Source organism: Podarcis filfolensis (assembly GCF_964270895.1).
Source record: "Podarcis filfolensis genome assembly, chromosome: 8".
NCBI classification, from domain to species: Eukaryota; Metazoa; Chordata; class Lepidosauria; order Squamata; family Lacertidae; genus Podarcis; species Podarcis filfolensis.
In genome coordinates, this window is record NC_139611.1 from 8,367,397 (window position 1) to 8,385,037 (window position 17,641).

At 49.5% G+C, this 17,641-nt stretch overlaps 1 protein-coding gene across 6 annotated transcripts in view; it reads left to right on the top strand.

The window, feature by feature from the left end:
- Positions 1-17,641, top strand: part of RPH3A (rabphilin 3A) — a 123,537-nt gene that overhangs the window by 29,455 nt on the left and 76,441 nt on the right. For all 6 annotated transcript variants that reach the window (XM_083629418.1, XM_083629421.1, XM_083629420.1 and 3 more), the window contains exon 2: positions 13,553-13,648. In XM_083629418.1, coding sequence (XP_083485544.1) covers positions 13,572-13,648 — 77 coding nt within the window. In that variant the 5' untranslated portion in view covers positions 13,553-13,571. The remainder of the gene's footprint in view (positions 1-13,552; positions 13,649-17,641) is intronic.

Below are 17,641 nucleotides of genomic sequence, written 5' to 3' on the forward strand. Positions count from 1 at the left end.
TGCAGTAACAACAACAACAACAATTATAATTTTATTTATACCCTGCCCATCTGGCTGGGTTTCCCCAGCCCCTCTGGGAAGCTCCCAATAGAATATTAAAAACACGGTAAAAAAAATCAAACATTAAAAACTTCCCTAAACAGGGGTGCCTTCAGATGTCTTCTAAAAGTCAGATAGTTGCTTATTTCCCTGACATCTGGTGGGAGGGCATTCCACAAGGCGGGTGCCGCTACCGAGAAGGCCCTCTGCCTGTTTCCCTGTAATCTCACTTCTTGCAGTGAGGGAACAGCCAGAAGGCCCTTGGCGCTGGACCTCAGTGTCCAGGCTGAACGATGGAGGTGGAGACGCTCCTTCAGGTCTACTGGGCCAAGGCCGTTTAGGGCTTTAAAGGTCAGCACCAACACTTTGACTTGTGCTCAGAAACATACTGGCAGCCAATGAAGGTCTTTCAGGAGCAGTGTTATGTGGTCTTGGCGGCTGCTCCCAGTCACCAGTCTAGTTGCCGCATTCTGGCTTAGTTGTAGTTTCTGGGTCACCTTCAAAGGGAGCCCCACGTAGAGCACATTGCAGTAGTCCAAGCTATTGATGGCTGCTAGCCAGGATGGCTCTGCTCTGCCTTCTTCTTCAGAGGCAGGAGTGCTTCTGAAAACCAGTTCCTGTAATCCACTGGAAGGGAGAGTGCTTGGGTCTTGCTTTCGAGTTTCCCACAAGCTTCCCACGAGCCAGTGTGGTGTAGTGGTTAAGAGTGGTGGACTCATAATCTGGGGAACCAGGTTCGCGTCTCCGCTCCTCCACATGCAGCTGCTGGGTGACCTTGGGCCAGTCACACTTCTCTGAAGTCTCTCAGCCCCACTCATCTCACAGAGTGTTTGTTGTGGGGGAAGAAGGGAAAGGAGATTGTTAGCCACTTTGAGACTCCTTCGGGTAGTGATAAAGCGGGATATCAAATCCAAACTCTTCTTCTTCTTCTGGTTGGCCACTGTGAGAACAGAATTTGGACTGGATGGGTCATTGTCTCTTCTGATGTTCTTTGCCAGGTCACAGGTGCCCACCAGCCTGTGCTGGTTAGGGCTGATGGGAGTTGTAGTTCAAAACATCTGGAGGTTACCAGGTTGACAAAGATAAGATTGGACGAGGTGGGCCATTGGCAAGCAAGCTCTTTGGGCATTCTTATCTATTTCTGCTCACCTCTACAGCAGCGGCTTTGCAAGGGCAGACGCTTAGGCAGAACGGTGTGGAGCAGTCGAAAGGAGCATGTGCAGAGTGCCTTCTTTGGGTACTGAGCAATCACGGCAAGCCAACGCCCAGTTGAGAATATGGGAGAAGACAATTGCACCCCAGGTCCTGCCGTGCTGTTGATCTGCTTTTATTGACGGCTGTTTCCATTTTGGCGTTGTGTTCTTAGCAAATGCCGCCCTGCGCCGCTGCCCTCGCTGCCAAGGGGGTCTTTGTTGAGCATGGTTTTAATTGGGATGCGCAGCTCTGATAGAGGAGCTGGAGCATCATTAAAAGCGAGATGCCGTGTGCTGATAGGCCTCGAAACCTCTGTGCTCTCTGAAATACATTTTTTGCTTAGATGGATGCACCAGACAACGGCTTATTAAATTGCTAATTGGGAGCTGTGGGGCATCTTTGAGAGCCAATTTGAGATACCTCCTGTGCCTGGAATAGATGGTGACTAAGAATTAGGGTGTGAGGAGGAGGAGGAGGAGGAAGGGGGGGGCTGTTTATGGAAGAGGGCCTTCCCCCACCCGTTTGAGAGGAGTGTTGGCACTGGCAAAATCTGCAGGTTATTCCCAGCTCCTGGGAAAATGCTGGGCAGAGATTGATAGCAAAGCAGGCAGAGGGCTTGGGTTTGATGCCTGCATGCCTAGCTCATACTGGAGGAAGAGCAGCTGATGCTCATTTTTCTTCTGCAGTCTTTGAGCGGTGGCGTAGCATCCGTTGCTGGTGCCCGGGGCGTGTGTGTGTGTGTGTGTGTGTGTACAGTGGGCTGGGGAGCGGGGTCATTTGTGCTCTGGGTGGGGCAGGGCGCGCCTTGGGCTTGCTGGTCAGAAAGTCGGCAGTTCGAATCCACTTGATGGGGTGAGCTCCTGTTGCTCTGACCCAGCTTCTGCCAACCTAGCAGTTCAAAAGCAATCCAGTGCAAGTTGATGAATAGGCACCACTGTGGCGGGAAGGTAATTAATTAATTAATTAATTAATTATACCCTGCCCACCTGGCTGGGTCTCCCCAGCCACTCTGGGCGGCTTCCAACTGAATATTAAAAACAATACAGCATCAGACATTAAAAACTTCCCTAAACAGGGCCGCCTTCAGTTGTCTTTTAAAAGTAAAATAGTTGTTTATCTCTTTGACATCTGATGGGAGGGCATTCCACAGGGCGGGCGCCACTACCGAGAAGGCCCTCTGCCTGGTTCCCTGTAACCTCTCTTCTCGCAGCGAGGGAACCGCCAGAAGGCCCTCGGCGCTGGACCTCAGTGTCCGGGCAGAATGATGGGGGTAGAGACGCTCCTTCAGGTATACAGGACCGAGGTCGTTTAGGGCTTGAAAGGTCAGCACCAACACTTTGAATTGTGCTCGGAAACGTACTGGGTGCCAATGAAATGGTGTTTCCATGCGCTCTGGTTTCCGTCACGGTTTTCCATTGCACCAGAAGCGGTTTAGTCATGCTGGCCACATGACCCAGAAAGTTGCCTGTGGACAACACCGGCTCCCTCGGCCTGAAAGTGAGATGAGTGCAGCAACCCTACAGCCGCCTTTGACTGGACTATAGTGCAAGACACCTTTACCTTTACCTTTTTACCCCACAAGGAAATGTCGTCCTCAGGCTGAAAATATTGCCCCGCTCTTGGGAGATTTGGACCATGGGGTTTGCCTGCAACCATGTCTCCCCCGAAGACCGTCTATCTGCTGAACTGAATTCATTCTGCTATGCCCATAGGGTCCTAACAGGTGTGGACATTACCTGTCCAGCGTTAATAGCTGACAGTGGGGAGAGGGGATTCACTGGGGGCTGGGGGCTCCTGCAAGCCCTCTCCCAGATGGGTTCAGGAGGCTGCAGTTAAGGCGTTCAGCTCTTTTGAACATAGCCAGTGAAGAATAATAGAGGTAAAGGTACCCCTCACCGCTCATTCGTGGACGACTCTGGAGTTGCGGTGCTCATCTCGCTTTACTGGCCGAGGGAGCCGGCGTACAGCTTCTGGGTCATGTGGCCAGCATGACTAAGCCGCTTCTGGCGAAACCAGAGCAGCGCATGGAAACGCCGTTTACCTTCCCGCCAGAGTGGTACCTATTTATCTACTTGCACTTCGACGTGCTTTTGAACTGCTAGGTTTGCAGGAGCAGGGACCAAACAACGGGAGTTCACCCCGTCGCAGGGATTCGAACTGCGGCCTTCTGATCTGCAAGCCCTCGGCTCAGTGATTTAGACCACAGTGCCACCTTGAAGAATAATAGAACTGTAGAATTGAAAGCTACTCCAAGGGTCATCTAGTCCAGCCCCCTGCAATGCAGATGCCTCTGTGTTTTTGCATGTGGGTGGCAAGGAGCCAGCCTGGCAGATCGCTTTGTGCGGAGCTGAAGTTGCTTTAAAAGCCCAGCGCTGCTCATCTGGGTGCCTACCTGCTCCACAGCTTGCATATTTTCTCATCAACCTATTACATAATAACCTTGTGTACCAGAAGTTCTCAACAGCCAGCATCCCTGAGAGTCCACCAGCATCTGGAGGGTCGCCCAGCCCTATGCCCATCTCCTTGCGGGGAAATGGGCCCCGAAGAAAGCCGTCCGCCTTCCCTGCCCCTCGGTGCACCTTCTTGGCACATGCAAAGGGAGAGGCTCTGCGGATCTCTCCCCCTTGCTTTTCTTCTCCTCTCGCCACGTCCTCTTTGGTCCTTCCCCCTTCTTTTCCTGAATGAAGATTGATTGCGTTCAGGCTTCCTCAACGTGGGGGAGAAAAGAAAGCCAAGCGGTCCCTCAGTCTTGGCTTTACCCGCCGGAGTTGCATCAGCCAGCCTGTTCAATATTTAAGAAAGCTGCATTGCAGAGCTGGGAAAGGGATGGAAAGAAGCCGGTCGCCGGGTTGCTCCCACTCTGGAAATGCTGTGCCCGGGAACTGCACCTGAAGCACCCCTTGCGCCTCTCCTTTTCACCCCTGCCCAAGTTCCAGGTTTTCCTACGGGACCAGGCTGCTTCAGGGTGTGCCAGGGTGTGGGTGCTGCTCAGCTCTCGGTAAGGCAAAATGGAAAAGCGACCCCCATTTCAAGCTCATGTAGCCTTATAGCTCCTGGCTCTGATGTTCGGGACGTGGGTGGCGCTGTGGGTTAAACCACAGAGCCTAGGGCTTGCCGATCAAAAGGTCGGTGGTTCAAATCCCCGTGACGGGGTGAGCTCCTGTGCTCAGTCCCTGCTCCTGCCAACCTAGCAGTTCAAAAGCACATCAAAGTGCAAGTAGATCAATAGGTATCGCTCCGGCGGGAAGGTAAACGGCGTTTCCGTGTCCTGCTCTGGTTTGCCAGAAGCAGCTTAGTCATGCTGGCCACATGACCCAGAAGCTGTTCAAATCCCCGTGACGGGGTGAGCTCCTGTGCTCAGTCCCTGCTCCTGCTAACCTAGCAGTTCGAAAGCACGTCAAAGTGCACTGCTCTGGTTTGCCAGAAGCGGCTTCATCATGCTGGCCACATGACCTGGAAGCTGTACGCCGGCTCCCTCGGCCAATAAAGCGAGATGAGCACCGCAACCCCAGAGTCGGCCACAACTGGACCTAATGGTCAGGGGTCCCTTTACCTTTATCTGATGTTCTGCCTCTATGGTCAGAGGCAGCAATGCTTCTGAATGCCAGTAGAGGGGGCTCTTGTTCTTGTTTCCCTTTGGGGCATCTGGTTGGTCAATATGAGAAGATGCCGGATTGGCTGGGCCATTGGCTTGATCCAGCAGGCTCTTCCTATGTTCTTTGCAGGCTTCCATCTGCCTGTACTGGCTAGCACTGATGGGCGTTGTAGTTCAAAACATCTGGAGGGCACCAGGTTGGCAACCTTATGATATCTGTTTATTGCATTTCCATCCCACCTTTTCATCCAAGGAGCTCAAGATGACTTGCATGGTCCTCCCCCTCCTCATTTAGTCCCCACAACAACCCTGTGAGGTGGGTCGGGCTGAGAGGCAGTGGCTGGTCACCCCCCAGTGAGCTTCATGGCCGAGTGGGGATTCGAACCCTGGTCTCTCCAGGCCCTAGGCAGACCCTCTAACCACTACACCACACTGCCTCCACTTCATCAGACGTGTGGCATGTCAGTGTGAACAGAGTGAAGGCTTTCCCAGTTCAGCCATTTAGGCTGGAGATGCCAGGGCTGGAACATGGGGGCTTCTGCATGTGAGGCAGACATCCTAAGCAGTAGACCCTCCCCAGAGTTAACTGCTGTGGAAGCTGCCCCTCTTCTTTTGTCTTGTGGGAATGCTGCTGGTGTTGGCATTTTCCGAACCAGGTTAAGCTCCCTCTTGGAGTCTTAAGCAGTTGGGTCTCTCAGCGGAGGGTAGTTAAATCACCACCACCAACATCATCAATATCCAGTCGTACCTTGGTTCTGGAATGCCTTGCGACTCGAACGTTTTGGCTCCCGAACTCTGCAAACACAGAAGCAACTGTTCTGGTTTGCGAACATTTTTTGGAAGCCGAACGTCCGACACGGCTTCTGCGCCTTCCGATTGAGTGCAGGAAGCTCCTGCAGCCAATCGGAAGCCGCGCCTAAGTTTTCGAACCGTTATGGGCATCGAAAGAACTTCTGGAATGGACTCCATTTGAGAACCAAGGTACAGGCTTCTCTCTTCTGCCTTGGTCAGACCACACCAGGGGTCCTGTGTCCAGTTCTGGGGACCGCAATTTAAGAAGGGTGGAAGGTGTGCAGACGAGTGAGATGATAAAGGGTCTGGAAAGCAAGTCTTATGAGAAACAGTTGAGGGAGCTGGTTATGCATAGTCTGGAAAAGAGGGGACTGAGAGGAGGTTACAATCTCCAAATATCTCAAGGGCCGTCACGTGGAGGATGGAGTAAGCTTGTTTTCTCCTTCTCTGGAGGCTAGGAGCCAAACCAATGGATTAAGATTACAAGAAAGGAGGATCTGACTAGACATTAGGAAGACGTTTCTGAAAAATAAGAGATATCTGACAATGGAACAGACTCCTTCAAAAGGTGATGGACTCTCCTTCACTGGAGGTGTCTAAAGAAAGTTTGGAGGGCCATGTGCCTTGGATTCCTTAGTTGCAATTCCTGGATCGCAGGGGGTTGGACTAGATGACCCTCGGGGTCTCTTCCAGCTATTTTGTTGTTGTTTAGTCATTTAGTCGTGTCCGACTCTTCGTGACCCCACGGACCAGAGCACGCCAGGCACTCCTGTCTTCCACTGCCTCCCGCAGTTTGGTCAAACTCATGCTGGTAGCTTCCAGAACACTGTCCAACCATCTCGTCCTCTGTCATCCCCTTCTCCTTGTGCTCTCCATCTTTCCCAACACCTGGTTCTTTTCCAGGGAGTCTTCTCTTCTCATGAGGTGGCCAAAGTATTGGAGCCTCAGCTTCAGGATCTGTCCTTTCAGTGAGCGCTCAGGGCTGATTTCCTTCAGAATGGATCGGTTTGATCTTCTTGCAGTCCATGGGACTCTCAAGAGTCTCCTCCAGCACCACAATTCAAAAGCATCAGTTCTTCGGCGATCAGCCTTCTTTATGGTCCAGCCATACATTTATGTGACTATTATCCATAAGCCATTTTAACATGGCTTTGGCTTCTGCTTTGGCTATTAGCCACCATCACTTGGTCCCTCTCACAGGCTCTCTCTGCCCCATTTCTTGTTTACATCAACCTGCAGCCATTGCTGCCTTATGGAAGAGTTTGGAGCCCAAGTCCTTGACGCTGGTCAAAAAGGCTGAAGCAAGATGTAGGGCTGTTCCCCACAGAGCTGGCATCACTCAGAGATGCTGCCTTCCTTCCTCGTTTACATCTGTTCTCTGAAGATGCAGGAAGCAAACCGGAGCCTCCCCCCCCCCCCCCGCACTCTGGGGATTTGAGAAATGGAGAAAACAAAAGGAAAACAGCATTTCCTCTTTGATCGTGTTTTTCACATGCCTGAAATGAGATACTTGGCGAAATCTTGGCAGCTTTTTCTTTTAATGATCCATGTGCAGGGATGTCTCCTGCTGCTGTTTGATGGAGAGGGTATTAATGGTGTTTCTGCTATTCCGTGGTGGAAAGTACAAAAGTTGTTTGATGGGCGAGAATGTCACAAAGTGAACTGGGCTTTTCCCAAAAGCTACTTTGCAAGGTAGTTAAAACTATCCTCACCTGGCAGGGAAGGAAGGCAGGTTTGGTTGAGCTTTGAAGTGTGCACCGCCCTCTTTCACAGTAGAAGCTGTTCACTCCCCCAATTAATCAAGCTTGATTATGTTCTCACAGATCCCTTAAGTTTTTAGATTTCAGGGTTCTGCTGTGCCGGTCTTGTGGCTTGCTTCTGCAACCCCTGTACACAACACCTGTTCAACCCATGACAAAACCATTATAGGTTTGCGGGGTCACTCTGGATGATGTCCTGGTCCCTTCTAAGCCAGCATCCAGTGATGTTAAAAATCTAGAGACGGCAGAACCAGTCCAATCTGGCTTTGGCCGACCAGGTAAATACTGCTACTTACCAAAGAGGTTGCTCTGTTGCCATGGCCTTCTGGTGGTTCCCTCACTGTGAGAAGCCAAGTTACAGGGAACCAGGCAGAGGGCCTTCTCGGTAGTGGCACCCGTCCTGTGGAACGCCCTCCCAGCAGATGTCAAAGAGAACAACAACTACCAGACTTTTAGAAGACATCTGAAGGCAATCCTGTTTAGGGAAGCTTTTAATGTTCGATGCATTACTGTATTTTAATATTTTGTTGAAAGCCGCCCAGAGTGTTTGGGGAAGCCCAGCCAGATGGGCGGGGTATAAATAATAAATTATTAATTATTATTATTATTATTAAGATAAATGGGTGGGTCTTTTTCAAACTCACCTGCCTGGATCTTGAGATGGAGAACAACAGGCACGATGGTAAGAGGGCTTTGTATGTGAGATTTGTGTGCTTGAGTTTTTGGCTGGAGCTTGTTACGGTAAAAATATGGGTGCGAGGCTGCTCAGCCAACCAGCTCATCGGACTAAGTCCGTGGGCCCCTGCGGAGGAAAAATGAGCTCAGCCGGAGACAGGAGCAAGCTGCAGAAGATCCACGTTTATTGCGCAACAGGTTCAAGGCGAGATTGAACAGCGAGAAAGGGGTGACATAAACTTTTGAAACTTCCCTCCATGTCCCAGAATACAGTGCAAAATACATCCCAGTTGCATCATGAATACATTAAAGAGAGGTTGGGTTACACAGATTACATCATGAATACATTAAGAGGAGGTTGGGTTACACAGGATTAACATATGGAGGAGGGAGGGGGGAATATGCAGAGCTGGAGATATGCGCAGATAAGCACACCCTGATGAGAAGACAATGGTCCATGTACTGGCATTTCCTGGAGGAAAGGCTTGGCAGAGTGATTTGACAGGATTAGGGTCTTGACACCTTGCTTGAGGGATTATGGAGGACAGGGGAGGTGTGATGGAGTCCTAGAGAAATTGAGCAAATTGGCACGTTGATTTTCTATGAATTTTATAGATTTTAGTCCCTTTTGACATTGACAATTGGAAATAAATTGATATATTGTAGCGAAGAAGAAGGTGAAGAAGACATGCCCCCCCCTTCCGTATCAAGCTGGAAGCTGAGGAGGCAGAGACATGTCTTGCTCTGTGATGGACTCAAGGGATGTGAATTTAGGCTTCCCTGGAACCCTGATATCTTAAGGGCTGTCACATGGAAGAAGGAGCAAGCTTGTTTTCTCCTGCTCTGGCAGGTAGGACTCGAATCAGTGGCTTCAAGTTAAAGGAAAGGAGATTCCAGCTAAACATGCAGAAAAACCTTCTGACAGTCAGAGCTGTTTGACAGTGGAACAGTCCCCCTCAGGAGGTTGTGGATTCTCCTTCCTTGGAGGTTTTTAAAAACAGAGGTTGGATGGCCGTCTGCCATGGATGCTTTAGCTGACATTCCTGCATCGCATGGGGTTGGACTAGATGACGCTGGGTGTCCCTTCCAACTCTACGATTCTAATGGGGAAGGAAGTTCCGTTGAGGCCTTAAGGCTGTGAGTCCCTCTGTACTCTGCTCAGGTTGTATGTATGGATATACAGTGGTACCTCAGGTTAAGAACTTAATTCTTTCTGGAGGTCCGTTCTTAAGCTGAAACTGTTCTTAACTTGAGGTACCACTTTAGCTAATGGGGCCTCTCACTGCCGCTGCACCGCCGCCGCACAATTTCTGTTCTCATCCTGAAGCAAAATTCTGAACCTGAGGTACTATTTCTGGGTTAGCGGAGTCTGTAACCTGAAGCGTCTGTAACCCGAGGTACCACTGTACATCTTTTGGGGGGAAAACCACCACCACCAAAAACATGCATCATAGATATGGTCGGTATGTAAAAGAAAAGTGAAGATGTGTAAATATAGATTTTACAATACAGTGGTACCTCGGGTTAAGTACTTAATTTGTTCCGGAGGTCCGCTCTTAACCTGAAACTGTTCTTAACCTGAAGCACCACTTTAGCTAATGGAGCCGCCGGAGCACAATTTCTGTTCTCATCCTGCAAAGCAAAGTTCTGAACCGAGGTAATATTTCTGGGTTAGCAGAGTCTGTAACCTGAAGTGTATGTAACCCGAGGTACTGAAAACACACAGAGAGCAGAGCGCCTTTTTTTGTGTTAGCGTAAGGTTCCTGGTATGTCCAGTGAAAAAGAGCTTGAGTCCAGAGGGTTGGGAAATCCTTTGGGCTACGTCACTGTGCTCCGTGGACCAATGTTCTGGTCTGGTATAATACTTCCTAATGCAAGCTAGTGGGAAATCCTTTTGGCTTGGTGTAAGTGCTCCCACCTCCACCTCCACCGCAAATCTCAGAGATGGGAGGTTATCCCCTTACCCCATGAATGCCCACTTGACCGCTTTGATTTACGGAACTGGTTCTGTTACGTACTGAAGTTCTCACCAGCAGGGGGATACTGTAGATAGTTTTCACTCAGGTCCGCATATGCAAATAAGGAATTGAAAGTGACATTCAGTGATTGGATAGTTACAGAAAGTGGTTACTGTTGCTTTGTATTTGAGCTCTATATAAGCAGGTTGGCTGAACCCTTCAGTTCAGTTCTGTTCTGGCCTGTGAATAAACAAGAACTGTTTGAAGAATCGCTGTGTCATCTGATATGTTCACCCACAACTTAACAGGTTCTATTATAGGTGCTATGTAAGACTTGTTCTGTGTTGACAAGAAACTGATCTTTTATGGTGGTAGCACCTGCACTTTGGAACTCCCTGCCTATTGATAACGTAGAATTATAGAGTTGGAAGTGACCCTGAGGATCATCTAGTCCAACCCCCTGCAATGCAGGAATATGTGGCTGTCCCATAGGGGGTTCGAACCTTCAACCATGGCGTTATCAGCAGCATGCTCTAACCAACTGAGCTACCAGGCAGGCACCTTCACAGTACTCGTTTTAGCTCCTGCTTACTCAGACAAGCCTGCCCAGATACATAGAATGTTGACATGTGTTTTAATCTGTTTTTCACTGATCGTTAATTGCAATCATCACTGCATTATTTCAACAGCTGCTTTAATTGGTTTTATTGATAATGTTCTTGTTTTGTTCTTTTTTGGAAACGGCTTTGAGGGTTTTCCCCTCTCCTTACGATCCAGTGTATATAAATTTTATGAAACCTTTAAAATATCCAAGCTAGTAGGCCTAGCCTTGTCACCATTTCTTCACACAGCACCCTTAACTTGCCTGCGGCTGCACAAAGTGTAGAGGGTGGGTCCCTGCCCCGATGAGATTACAGTCTGTGATTCAGCACAGAGGAAACAACAGACAAAGAAGAGGGAAATGGAGTCAAGATTAAGGAGTGGAAAGGATAACTTTTTAAAAATTGTGAATAATTTTTATTCATTTTCCAATAAGCATCTTCCAATTATTAAATCAAATCAAATCATATACATTGTCAATTATAAATTCCAGATTAAATAATTTCCTGGATAACTTTTTGATTAAGTTGCATGCACTTGGACTTACCCAAGGTTAGTCCTGCTCAGAGTAGACCCATTGAAATTAATGGACCAGATAAAATCCAGTGGAGTAGAAAGCCTAAGGGGAATGTGGCAAAGATGCCCTAGAAAATGTGAGCTTCTGAACATGTTTTGTTGTTGTTTAGTCGTTTAGTCGTGTCTGACTCTTCATGACCCCCTGGACCAGAGCACGCCAGGCACTCCTGTCTTGCACTGCCTCCCACAGTTTGGTCAAACTCATGCTGGTAGCTTCGAGAACACTGTCCAACCATCTTGTCCTCGGTCGTCCCCTTCTCCTTGTGCCCTCCATCTTTCCCAACATCAGGGTGTTTTAAACCCTGGTAATAATTCTTTTGAAATGTATCTGTTGGTCAACTGGAATATGGAGGTGGTTACTGCAAATTACTCCAAGTAGACCCTCCAAGGGTCCCTATTTTCCAGGGACAGTCCCGGATTTATAGAAGCCATTCGGGTTTCCAATTTGATCCTGGAATATCCCTCTTTTCCTTAGGACGTCCCTATTTTCATGAGAGAAATGTTGGAGGGTAAGGAGATATGCAACCTGCAAGCCAAGGAAATAAGTAACTCTAAAACCTTAAGAAGAACACGGGTGGTGCTGTGGGTTAAACCACAGAGCCTAGGGCTTGCCGATCAGAAGGTCGGCGGTTCGAATCCCCGCGACGGGGTGAGCTCTCGTTGCTCGGTCCCTGCTCCTGCCAACCTAGCAGTTCGAAAGCATGTCAAAGTGCAAGTAGATAAATAGGTACCACTCTGGTGGGAAGGTAAACGGCGTTTCCGTGTGCTGCTCTGGTTCGCCAGAAGCGGCTTTGTCATGCTCGCCACATGACCCAGAAGCTGTATGCCGGCTCCCTCAGCCAATAAAGCAAGATGAGTGCCGCAACCCCAGAGTCGGTCACGACTGGACCTAATGGTCAAGGGTCCCTTTACCTTTACCTTTAAAACCTTAAGAAGACATCTGAAGGCAGCCCTGTATAGGGGGGCTTTTTAATGTTTTTTTAATGTTTCATCATGTTTTTATGTATATTGGAAGGCACCAAGAGTAGCTGGGATAACGCAGGCAGATATCTGGAGTATTAACAACAATAAATAGAACATCCCTATTTTCATTAGAGAAATGTTGGAGGGTATGCAGCTGTTGTCCGTATTCCAGCGTGGCGCCATTATGCAGGACTGAACCCTGAAACAGGAAAAGGAAGCCAGCTCACTGAATTCTACGCCACTCACAGTCTGTTTTGCTTGTTTAAAGTTGTGCCTCTTTGTGCTGTTGTGCAGCGACGCTTTCTGAGTCCACACCTCTGCGTCTCTTCCGACCCAGGAGCTGCTTTCTGAGCTCCCATGCGTACTGGCTTTCCTCATGCAAATGGCGTGGTGTGCGGCAGGAATCTAGCATCAAGATTCAGCGCTGACATATCAAGGCAATACCCAACATACGGCTGGCGCACTGTAGCACTGCGCATGGTTTAGCTCTCGATCGCTCCCATATAAACGTCCGTGCAGACTTGATGTCAAACTGACCGGTTGCAGCGCTCAGAGATTGTTTTACTTGCATCAGATAAAATGCCCCGTGCTGTTTTCCCTCCAGGAAGCCCACCTTGTGAACAAAATCGCAACTTGGCAAAATCTCTCTAGACCAGAAAGGCAGTTTATTTCCTATCCACATATGGTGCCCAATGGTTCTTTGAGAAGGGACCTGTTAAAGGTAAAGGTAAAGGGACCTCTGACCATTAGGTCCAGTCGTGACCGACTCTGGGGTTGCAGCGCTCATCTCGCTTTATTGGCCAAGGGAGCCGGCATACAGCTTCCGGGTCATGTGTCCAGCATGACTCAGCCGCTTCTGGCGAACCAGAGCAGTGCATGGAAACGCTGTTTACCTTCCCGCCGGAGTGGTACCTATTTATCTACTTGCACTTTGACGTGCTTTCAAACTGCTAGGTTGGCAGGAGCAGGGACCGAGCAACGGGAGCTCACCCCGTTCCGGGGATTTGAACCGCCAACCTTCTGATTGGCAAGCCCTAGGCTCAGTGGTTTAACCCACAGCGCCACCCACGTCTCTTAAATGCGACTCTGGGGAAGGGACCAGTTAGTGACCTGCAAATATGGGGGTGAAAGAGGAAGATTATTTGCTGGGAGCTTCTCTGCCTAAAGGGCTTGTTGCCTTGTAGCTCTGTCAGCAGAGCGCAAGACTGAATCTCAGGGTTCGAGTCCCACGTAGGGCAAAAGATTCCTGCATTGCAGGGGGTTGGACTAGATGACCCTCGTGGTCCCGTCCAACTATTCTGAAGAGCTCACACCCTCTTCTTTGCTGCTGCAATCGTTACCTCTTCAACCCTCGATCTCGCTGCTGACTTACAAGCTCTTACTGCTTTGTTGTCTTCCAGGGAGCCTCAACATTCAGCCATGACGGACACGGTCGTTGGCAACAGCACTGGTCAGTGGATGTATCAGAATGATAGACAGATGGCTCTTCGGGGCGGGTAAGAGGATTTCCTGGCCTTTGACTCTTTCCACTTCCACCACCCACCTGTTAGCTGATTTGTATATTATATCACAGCTTGTGTGGAACTTACGTTCCGGGGGGTGGCACATATACAACAAAACACACATACTCGAATCGCACACCCCGTCCTGATTTTCCAGAGCTGGCAAACTGAGTGGGCCTTATCCCTGCACCCCACTAGGCAAGGCAGAGAGCTTTTAAACTCTCCTCCTTGCTTTCCAGGCAAGGCCCGTTCAGCGCACAGACTCTGGGGTGCTCTCATGAGATCTCCTGGAGGCATCTGAGTTCCCATGGGAAGTCGTGAGAGCATCCCAGAGCCCCTCTCCAAGTGGAACTTGCCTGGAAAGCAAGGCGGAGAGCTTAAACTCAGCCAGATGGGCGGGGTATAAATAATAAATTATTATTTCCACGTGGGGAAAACCCAATGCAAAAGGAGTGTTTAAGCTCTCTGCCTTACACCAGCCAGTTTTCAACTGTGCAAGGTTGAAATTGTGCAGGTTAGCTGTGCATAAGATGTGATCATACTGCTTAATAATGTGTGTGTTGTGTGCGTGCCTGCTGGGATTCAACAGGCATGCACAGGAGCTGGAAGAATGTGCTATCAGTTGCGTAATTTAGCTGCCAGAGAACCAGAGGTTTCATTCCTCGTTTCTAAGCCTTATTTCTTTAGAGAACCAGCTTCACCCCACTCTTCGGCCAAAAAAATGTGACTTACAAGATCAGTCGTAAAGACTTACAATAAAAAAGACACGACACACAAGGAAAAGGGAATGGGGAGGGAGGAGGGGAAAAGTGAGCTCATGCAGCAGTTCTCAGCTTTAATGGTTCTTATAACGCTGCAAAGATCTGTCTGAATTATGCATTATGGCTGTCACCTATTGAAATATCAGCAGCCTGAGGAGGTAGTTGATCAAGGGAGCTCTTGTGTGTGTGTGTGTGTGTGTGTGTGTGTGTGTTCTTCAGTGCTCTGCAGAGCTTCTTCCTTCCTTCGATAAGCAAAGCAAACCAGAATAAAATGCACAGAACGGTTGGAACATTGTGCAAAAGAAGGGGAAACAGGGATCATGAATGCAGGTTGCGGAATTAAGCCTGTCTGGTTGCAGAATGTTGATACCCTTCAAAGAAGGACCCAAGAAGAGCCTTGCTAATTCCAGCTTTGGCAGATCCTGACAGCAACTGTGGTGGGTGTTTATGGAGTGAGGAGACTCTTAAAAACCAACAGCCCCTCTCATCCACCGGCAGTGATCAGAAGCGTTGCTGGAAAAGCTAAAATTGTGACGCGAGTCTCTCTTCACCCAGCCACCCGTGGCCTAATTTAATTTTGCCCGTTAATTCCGATCCTTAAACTGCCATCTATCTCAAGTCATCCCTCAGCTTGGCAGCGGGATTAAATTCAAATAATTTAAATAATGTATGCAGCTATTCCCTTGCCAGAAGTGTTTGCTCCTTATCAGACTGGATTCCAGGAGCTGCTAATGACCCGAGGGGAGGGGGAGAGAGACAGAGTCCAGTAGATGTTAAATTGTTTGCAGATCATTGACAGAGGGCACAGAACGTAAGGAAGCTGTGATAGCCATGGGCCCATTGATGTTGTTGGTTGACCGTGGGGAAATGCCAAGTTGGCGTGGGTTTAATTGGGGAGTCCCAGAGTTCCAACATGCACATTCATGGGCTCTGAACTAGGAGTGGCAGACCTGGAGGGAGACCTCAGGGTCACAGTGGACAAGAAGAAGAAGAGTTTGGATTTGATATCCCGCTTTATCACTACCCGAAGGAGTCTCAAAGCGGCTAACATTCTCCTCTCCCTTCCTCCCCCACAACAAACACTCTGTGAGGTGAGTGGGGCTGAGAGACTTCAGAGAAGTGTGACTGGCCCAAGGTCACCCAGCAGCTGCATGTGGAGGAGCTGGGAATCGAACCCGGTTCACCAGATTACGAGTCCACCTCTCTGAACCACTACACCATGCTGGCTCAGTGAAGATGTTGACACAGTGTGTGGCAGGTTTGGAAAAAAAAGGCAAATTGCACGCTAGGGATCATTAGGCAAGGAATTAAAAATGATACTGCCAAAAGACAGAGAGCAGATATGATAGCCATCTTCACATATCTAAAGTGCCGTCACATGAAAGATGGAGCAAGCTTGTTTTCTCCTACTCCAGAAAGTTACTTGCAAGAAAGGAGATTCAAACTAAACATCAGGAAGATCTTTCTGACACCAAGAGCAGTTCAACAGTGGTACACTGTCACGGTCCAGTTCACGGGCGATCGAAGTCCCGGCTGGGGACGCCAGGACCGGGGGCAAGATGGCGGGGTGGGAGCAGGTATGGGACTCCAGAAGCCAGGAGTCAGGAAGCCAAGAGTCCGAGGGTCAGGAAGCAAGGAGTCACAAAGTCAGGGGTCCGAGGATCAAGAAGCAAGGAGTCACGAAGTCAGGGGTCCGAGGATCAAGAAGCAAGGAGTCACAAAGTCAGGGGTCCGAGGATCAAGAAGCAAGGAGCCACGAAGGCAAGGGTCCGAGGATCAAGAAGCAAGGAGTCACGAAGTCAAGGGTCCGAGGATCAAGAAGCAAGGAGTCACGAAGTCAAGGGTCCGAGGAGCAAGAAGCAAGGAGTCACGAAGTCAGGGGTCTGAGGATCAAGAAGCAAGGAGTCACGAAGGCAAGGGTCCGAGGATCAAGAAGCAAGGAGTCACGAAGTCAGGGGTCCAAGGATCAAGAAGCAAGGAGTCACGAAGTCAGGGGTCTGAGGATCAAGAAGCAAGGAGTCACGAAGTCAAGGGTCCGAGGAGCAAGAAGCAAGGAGTCACAAAGTCAAGGGTCCGAAGGTCAGGAAGCAAGGAGTCATGAAGTCAGGGGTCTGAGGATCAAGAAGCAAGGAGTCACGAAGTCAGGGGTCCAAGGATCAAGAAGCAAGGAGTCACGAAGTCAAGGGTCCGAGGAGCAAGAAGCAAGGAGTCACAAAGTCAAGGGTCCGAAGGTCAGGAAGCAAGGAGTCATGAAGTCAGGGGTCTGAGGATCAAGAAGCAAGGAGTCACGAAGTCAGATGTCCGAGGATCAAGAAGCAAGGAGTCACGAAGTCAGGGGTCCGAGGATCAAGAAGCAAGGAGTCACGAAGTCAGGGGTCCGAGGATCAAGAAGCAAGGAGTCACGAAGTCAGGGGTCCGAGGATCAAGAAGCAAGGAGTCAAGAAGCCAAGGTTCAAGGATCAAGAAGCAAGAAACCAAACTCCACAAGGAAGGGAACGTGTTGCTGTGGCAAAGAGCCAAAGGGAAATGCTGACCTTGTATCCCTTCCCGGCTCTTGCCACCAGGTGCTGTGAGTTACTAATCAGCCTCACCTGTGTGGCCACGCCTTGCCTCTTCAGAACAAACTTAGGAAGGCCCCAGTCCTGCGAAGCCCTACTGGTCACAGGGTCTGGCTCCTGCACGCACACCTGACATACAGACTCCCTCAAGAGTTTGTGGACTCTCCTTCTTTGGAGGTTATTAAGGAGAGGTTGGGTAGCCATCTGTTGGATTCCTGTGTTGCGTGGGGGGGGGGGGTTGGACTAGATGACCCTCAGAGTCCCTCCCAACCTTGCCATTCTATAATTGTCACAATGCCATTATACAAATCTATGGTGCAACTGCATTTGGAGTACTGTGTAAAATTCTGGCCGTCTCCCTTCAAAAGGGATATTTCAGAGTTTTTAGTTTAGAGAAGAAAGTTTTTTCTCCCTGTCTGATAACTCTGGAACTCAAGGTGCTGGTTTTGACCTTTAAAGCCCTATGCGGCCTAGGACCCACGTACCTACTGGACCGCCTCTCCTGGTATGCCCCGCGGAGGACCTTAAGGTCCGCAACTGACAACATTTGGGAGGTCCCAGGTCGCAAGGTGGTTAGATTGGTCTCAACTAGGGCCAGGGCCTTTTCAGTACTGGCCCCGACTTGGTGGAACGCTCTGTCACAAGAGACTATGGCCCTGCGGGACTTG